Here is a 7,183-nt window from a genome sequence, read left to right as displayed (position 1 = left end):
TGAAATATAAGTTTATGCCGACTAATATTATAATATGATAGGTAGTTTAGCTTGTACAAGTAATTATATGACAAGTTGTTTAGACTGTAAAAGTACTTATATGATAGGTAGTTTAGATTGTAAAAAATCAGCTGAAATCTGGGTTTATGCCAACTAATAGGGTACCTGAGTTTAAAAAAAAATAGAAAAAAAATATAACTAATAGCAAGCCCCCCCCCCCCCCCCCCCCCCAAAAAAAAAAGATTTATAGGTGTCCGAAATTTTGGAAATGTCCTAAATTAATTTTAGGAAATATGTGATGTGAATAAAATGACTCTAACTTTGGCTTATAGTACACAGTTTTTTGTGAAAAAAAAAATTTTGAAATTTTTAGCTTTAAGAAATATTTTGCGCTGGAGTTAAGGAAAATATTGCAAAACCTTTGGATGTGATTCTACCGATTATTAGGTCTTGAAACTATTTTTTATTGATTCTTAAAGTGAGAAAATAGAAAAATATCTTTAAATTTAGGTTTTAAATCATTGATTACAAGTGTTTAAAAATGAATTATAATATATTTTGCACGGAAAAAATATATTTTGAAAAACACGAATATGATAGTTTGTTGTTATGGTAAGAGAAATAAAAGAAACATTAACAAAATAAATAATAAAAAAAATAAAAAAAACTGAAAAGGGAGGGATCGGTATGAAGATAGCGACATTTAAGGCTATTAGTCGCTAACTTTTAAGCGATTATTTTCAAAGAGAATTGCTAGCAAAGTACCGATCGTATGATTTTCTTTTTTTTTTTCTTTTTTTTTTCTTTTTCCATTGAATAGCTATAGTAGAGTAAAATAGTAATCACAATACAAAGTATCAACCTAACAGCAAAAAGTGTTGATACATGGAGTCCTATTCATGGACCTAATTAAAAAAATAACTAAAAATTGGACTAATCTAATTGTTAGGCCATAAAATTGGGAGAGGGATCATTTCCGGATGCCTTCCACCAAATCTACCCAATCAACTAATTCGGACCTTTGAAATTTAGTCCAACGGCTAAAGTTATTATAACTTTTAAAGGGACTCCCTGTTTGTAGCCGTTGGATCAAATTTCAAGGGCATGGATTGATTGATTGGGTGGATTTGGTGGAAGGGATTCGAAGAGGATCTTTTTCCATAAAATTGGATCTATTTCAAGTTAGTTTATTTACACATAACAGATTTGTAAGGAAGAAGTTAATTTAAAACACATATTAATGAAACTATTTTTTGTCAACTATAAGAGGGTGAAAAAAATATTTTTGTCTTCTATCACAAAATAAAATTATGGACAATAAAGTAATTTGCACAAACTAAATTTTACAGTTGTTTTTAAAAGTATCATCTACATGTAATCCTAATAAATCACCTACAAGAACTCCGGATTTTTACGGGTGTATTGTTTTATGAAACTTCGAATTTCTATGGCACTTATTTTCAAAATTTCAAGTTCGAGTTTAAGAACGAACTCTAGGTTCATGATACTTGCAAACAAACACAATATACATATGTAGTGAACGAGAAGAGCTTCGGGACCTATATGTGAAAAGAATGAGTGACGACCCAAAATATGGGGCTGTCGTGGCTTGCAGGGTCAAGATAGTGGTTGTTGGGTTGCTAGGCAACAAAGGAGAAGTAAATGGGTTAACAGATTATATACCCAATTATTGGGCTAAGAAGGAAAAGTGAAAAACAAGGCCTAACCCATGGGCTTGTTATATTGTGTTGAATACATAAATTGCAAAATAGAATGACATATAGATTAAAAGTATTAGAACATATTGAAAACATGGGGGAACAAGCATATAATGAGTGCTTATTCAAGTATTGAACAAATCTTGTACAATTTATTGAAAAATAAAGTACAAAATGAAAGTATTTTATTTCCTGTCTAAGTAAGAGTTGTGACCTAGGTGGGTTCCTAGGCGGACTAAGCAGCGCCTAAGCAAGTATGGATGTCATTTCTTATTTTCAAACAATTAGGGATTAATCGGAACGGTGACCGGCCGCCTAATCCAAGATAGGGTTTTTAGAACAGTGGCAATTATTCATCAACTAAATATTAATAAAAATAAAACTCAAGGGGTGGACCCTTGAGCAAAGAAAAAAATGAAGAGAGAGAAGGTTTTTTAGAAAATGAGTAGGTTGAGTTTGAATTGTTAATATAAATATTCAAAGTTTGTAAAAATAGAGAGTGATGTTGGTGATGAAAAGTTAAACATAGTTGCTAAAATAGTGCTTTTTTTTTTTTTTTTTACATTATTCACTTGCTAGTTTAACAAAAATTTTGTTAAGTTTTTTTAACACTGTTCACTTGCTAGCTTAATAAAAATTTAGAATTTCTCATGAAGATGGTGACGCAACACGAAGTGATAAAAGGGTTACCGTGTAATCCCTTATAGAACAAAGTTTGCAGTCCACCAGAAAGTTGAGAAAATTCCAAAGGATAATTTGATAAATGATTGAAAGATGAAAGATGCTTACAAATGAGAAGCCAGATTGTTTAAATAAACAAATTACAACCCCTTGGGGCATCTCAAAAGACTTAGGTAATTAAGACGAAAACTAGAAGATAGATAATAAAGCCATTGGAACCCCAAAAGACAAATAATAAAAAGCTTTATTTATTAGTAAATTGCTATTGTTGACAAGTTTATGCAAAAGATGGCTCAAGCCACTTTTGTAGGAGAATTGAACACCACTTCTATGACCGCGTCACGGTCCCAATTTTGACACCATAATATTTGTTGTTGCCTTTTATGTCGCCATATTGAATGAATCCAACATTTTCCAACTTTAATTCTTCTTTTTCAAAATTTGAAACATTTTATTTTATTTTTCTTTCTTTGTTGGAAGTGACCTATATCTGTCGTACATGAGATGGTTACTCATTGTCATATAGCAACTTTCAGTTTGGTTTTTAACTCCTAATGTTTTTCAAATTTATCATTTTTTTGTCTCATAGCTAGTATTCTCAACTTGAATGGACGAAGATAACCTAATTTCACAGAAAAATTACAATAGAGGCAAATTTTAATGTTTTAAAAGATTTGACTAGTCTCTTTCACCACGTTCCCCAAACTTCTCAAGCGCAAATATTGCTTAGAATGCGCATCGGGCAGCTGTCTGTCTCGAACTTCCCTCCGGCATGGGCAAGGCGTCGAAGTTGTGGTCGGAATCATATAACTACCATGGGTAAATTACGTAGTTTATGTTGTCTGCCTCTCCCTTGATGTTGCCCATAAGTTAAAATTCCACCTGGTAAAGTCAGACAGCACAGAATATGAAACAAAATGGATGAATTCCAATTGTGCAATGCTGGCAGTATAAAATGTAAAAATTGGTAAAAATTCTTCCTCTTTAATTCAACGAATCGAATGGATTTCTGTCCTTGTCTTTAAAAAGAAACAGCTAACTGGAAAACGACGAAAAAATTTGTCATAAACGACGATAATTAGTCTTAATTAATTTAATATCAAGCAGCTGTACTAGATATAATTATTATTTATAACAACCCCGAGGGGACAATATGTGCCATTACTCCAACCGCACGAAAACGGAGAGTAATAGAGAGATGGCTGCATCAAAGGAGCTAATTGAAGCATTTCCAATGAAAAGTGGAGATGGTCCCAACAGCTATGCCAAGAACTCCACTTACCAGGTTCTTCTGTTGTTAATTTTGTGGACTGATGAATTTTCGATGTCTTTCAATACAAATTATGGTTCCAAAACGAAGTAACTGCTATATAATCATGTCTCACAATCTCTGGTTTTGCAGAGACAACTAGTGGATGCTGGCAAAGAAATTCTAAGCAAGACAATTGCCGAAAAGCTTGACGTAGAAATCTTGTTATCTTCCAGTAGTACCTTTCGCGTTGCGGATCTTGGTTGCTCTGTCGGTCCTAATACATTTTCCGCGGTTGAAAACATACTTGAAGCTGTAGAGTTCAAGTATCAAAGCCGAGGGCTGAGCTCTCAAATCCCTGCCGGATTTCAAGTCTTCTTCAATGATCACACCTCGAATGATTTTAACATGCTATTCCGCTCCCTCCCACCAAACAGGCGGTACTGTGCAGCGGGCGTACCTGGTTCTTTCCATGGTCGCCTATTTCCTAACGCTTCGATTCACTTTTTCCACTCTTCTTTTACCATTCATTGGATGTCTAGAGTGCCGAAAGAGGTTGCAGACAAGAACTCCCCTGCTTGGAATAAAGGACGAATCCATTACCTAAATTCCACGGACGAAGTAGTAAGGGCTTACGAAGCTCAACATGCCGAGGACATGGAGTGCTTCCTCCATGCCAGGGCACAAGAGATTGTGCATGGAGGACTGATGGCACTTACCATTCCAGGCCTCCCTAGCCTCCCTCACGAAACCTCTCATCCTCGTGCAGCGCGAAACGGGACCCATCAACTAGTAGAATCTTGTCTTACGGAGATGGTTCGAAAGGTAATGAAAATAAGTTGCGACTTCAAACATTATTATCCCATATTTAATATGTGACAGATGAAAAATTGTAAGATGACATATCTTTAATTGAACTTTACTAACATTCTAGTTTTCCCTACTGCAGGGCATGGTTAGTGAAGAGAAAGTAGATTCGTTTAACGTACCGATATATTATATGTCACTGGAAGAATTGGAAGCTGCTGTAGAACGCAACGGATGCTTCAGCGTGGAGAGAATTGAAAATCTGCCATTTCCACAAGGCAGTGGCTCTATTAGCAAACTAATCATATCTCACATCAGAGCTGCCATAGAAGGGCTCATCAAGCAGCACTTTGGCCATGAGATTTTAGACGAGCTCTTCGACTTGTGTTGCAAGAAATTCGAAGAGCAACGCCTCGAGTATGAGTCAGGGAGGCTGATTATCTATCTTGCTGTGCTTAAACGCAAGGCAAATTGAGCGTTACGGTGTTCTGGTGTTTGTGAAGTTGCTACATTTAAATTTTCTTGAGTTTCTTTGTTATGCTTAGTGTTTTGTTCACGACTGAATAATTGACATGTAAAATTGTAGTTATGTATTTGTTAAAGAAATTAAATTGTCTTTTTGGCAAAATAAAAACAAAAAAATTAAAGAAATAAGACGTTGTCATGGGTGCTCTCTCTCATCCTTTTGTGTTCTTCCTTTTAATATCCCACCTCCAAGAGGAGAACCTCAAAAATCTAGGTATAAAAGTCAGACGAAAAAAACTAACGGTAGCAAAAACAAAGTGTAAATTTCTCGATACTTAGCTCAAGTGGCTTGGAAGGACGAGATGGAAATGTCGGATTCCCCTTGTATAACCGAAAATTCGCTGTAGTAGAGAGATACTCTCTAGCCTGAAAAATATATTAAATATGTAGCAAAAACAAAGTGTGAATTTCACGATACTTAGCTCCAATGGCTTGGAAGGACGAGATGGAAATGTCAGATTCCCCTTGTAACCGAAAATTCGCTGCAGGAGCGAGATACTCTCTAGCCTGCAAAATATATTAAATCTGTTTGAAAACCTTTGGATTCACATGTAATTGCATTGTATTTTATTAAGCTAGCCGTCCAATTTGTCTTACACTGCTTCATTACCATTAACTATTAAATTTGCTTTTAATTGATTTTTTTCTGTGTTTTGATTATCTCTATATATGCCCCTCAAGATACAATATTGACATAAAACCCCTCTCTCCCAGAGAAAGAAACCGAGAGAGATGGCTGCAGCTGAGGAGGAAACCAGTAACTTCTCTGAACCCGAAGCACATCCGATGAGCGGTGGAGATGGTCCCAACAGCTACGCCAACAACTCAACTTTGCAGGTAATGTGGATTCACTTTCTTGTTTAAACATCCAGTTGCGAAAACCGTTCTTTGGTAAAGCTCATTCTGTTACTTAAGATTTTGATGATCTCTTGCGAAGCAGCAATTAACAACTCCGATAACGATTTCATCTCAATGTTTACTAAGATTGACGCATTTTATGTATGGTTATATTAACATGTAGCAAATAGATTAATAAATATGTTGACGGGGTTTTTGCACTTTTGCAGAAAGGAGCCGTGGATTCTGCAAAAGAACTTATAAGTAAGGCAGTTGCCGAAAAGCTTGACACAGACGTGTTGTTATCTTCTAACACCTTTCGCGTTGCCGATTTGGGTTGCTCGGTCGGGCCAAATACTTTTTTGTCTGTTGAAAACATACTCGAAGCTGTTGAACTAAAGTATCAGAGCCAAGGGCTGAACTCACAAATCCCTGAATTTCAAGTCTTCTTTAATGATCATACTCTCAATGATTTTAACAAGCTCTTCTACTCCCTCCCGCAGAACAGGCGATACTATGTTACAGGCGTGCCTGGTTCTTTCTACGGCCGCCTATTTCCTAATGGTTCTATTAACTTTTTTCACTCATCTTATGCCCTTCAGTGGCTTTCTAGAGTACCAAAAGAGGTAGTGGACAAAAATAGTCCGGCATGGAACAAAGGACGAATCCATTACTCAGATTCCACTGATGAAGTCTTAAAGGCTTACGAAACTCAACACGCTGAGGACATGGAGTGCTTTCTAAATGCCAGGGCACAAGAGATTGCAGAAGGAGGATTGATGGTACTCATCATTCCAGGCAACCCCAATACTCTCCTTCATTCGAATTCAATGGGACATGTGACCTTTCAACTTATAGGGTCTTGCCTCATGGACATGGCTAGAAAGGTAAGCAATGATATGTGTTGTCATATGAAATAACTTCTATATAACTTAACCAGCAACAACAACAAAAAATGATACTTCAATTCTTGCGCTGCCTACAATTGTGAATGACATTTCCTTTATCGCTGCTATGTGTGCAGGGAGTAGTGAGTGAAGAGGAAGTAGATGCATATAACGTACCTCTGTACGCCATGACTCCCCAAGAACTGGAAGCTGCTGTAGAAAGAAATGAACTTTTTAATCTAGAGAAGTTGGAAACATTACCTCAAGTGCCGATTCCTCGCACTGTCCCTTTAACCCAACTCGCATCACACGTGAGAGCTGCCTTTGAGGGAGTTATCAAGCAGCATTTCGGAGAGGAAATCTTAGATGAGCTCTTTGACTTGTACCTTAAGAAACTTGAAGAACAACCCTCTATCCTTACATCGGGAACTTCAACTGCAATTAACTTTCTGGCCGTTCTTAAGCGGAAGGCAAATTGA

The 7,183-nt window shown here is 36.4% G+C and overlaps 2 protein-coding genes across 2 annotated transcripts; both read left to right on the top strand.

Annotated features, from left to right (window-relative positions):
• Positions 1-3,304: 3,304 nt before the first annotated feature.
• Positions 3,305-5,007, top strand: LOC103939372 (loganic acid O-methyltransferase-like). Its single transcript, XM_009349457.3, has 3 exons — positions 3,305-3,684; positions 3,802-4,473; positions 4,598-5,007. Exons 1-3 carry the CDS (start codon positions 3,553-3,555, stop codon positions 4,928-4,930), a joined length of 1,137 nt encoding a protein of 378 aa, XP_009347732.2. The 5' UTR covers positions 3,305-3,552; the 3' UTR covers positions 4,931-5,007.
• A 693-nt stretch (positions 5,008-5,700) lies between these two features.
• On the top strand, positions 5,701-7,183 carry LOC103939383 (loganic acid O-methyltransferase-like). The gene is made up of 3 exons (XM_009349465.3): positions 5,701-5,817; positions 6,048-6,704; positions 6,842-7,183. The coding sequence occupies exons 1-3, from the start codon at positions 5,713-5,715 to the stop codon at positions 7,181-7,183; spliced, it is 1,104 nt and encodes a 367-aa protein (XP_009347740.2). The 5' UTR covers positions 5,701-5,712.

This window comes from the organism of the source record quoted next, unplaced genomic scaffold (genome assembly GCF_019419815.1).
Source record: "Pyrus x bretschneideri cultivar Hongxiangsu unplaced genomic scaffold, Pyrus_bretschneideri_v1 Contig3, whole genome shotgun sequence".
Lineage (NCBI taxonomy): Eukaryota > Viridiplantae > Streptophyta > Magnoliopsida > Rosales > Rosaceae > Pyrus > Pyrus x bretschneideri.
The sequence above is the reverse complement of the archived record's forward strand: the minus strand, read 5'-3'. Positions and strand labels throughout refer to the sequence as shown.

Bases quoted from the DNA above. Each gene is read 5' to 3' on its own strand.
- LOC103939372 (XM_009349457.3), top strand. From the start codon at position 3,553: ATGTGCCATTACTCCAACCGCACGAAAACGGAGAGTAATAGAGAGATG. The intron at 3,685-3,801 runs GTTCTTCTGTTG...CTGGTTTTGCAG, and splicing joins CCAAGAACTCCACTTACCAG to AGACAACTAGTGGATGCTGG. The intron at 4,474-4,597 runs GTAATGAAAATA...TCCCTACTGCAG, and splicing joins TTACGGAGATGGTTCGAAAG to GGCATGGTTAGTGAAGAGAA.
- LOC103939383 (XM_009349465.3), top strand. From the start codon at position 5,713: ATGGCTGCAGCTGAGGAGGAAACCAGTAACTTCTCTGAACCCGAAGCA. The intron at 5,818-6,047 runs GTAATGTGGATT...GCACTTTTGCAG, and splicing joins CCAACAACTCAACTTTGCAG to AAAGGAGCCGTGGATTCTGC. The intron at 6,705-6,841 runs GTAAGCAATGAT...CTATGTGTGCAG, and splicing joins TCATGGACATGGCTAGAAAG to GGAGTAGTGAGTGAAGAGGA.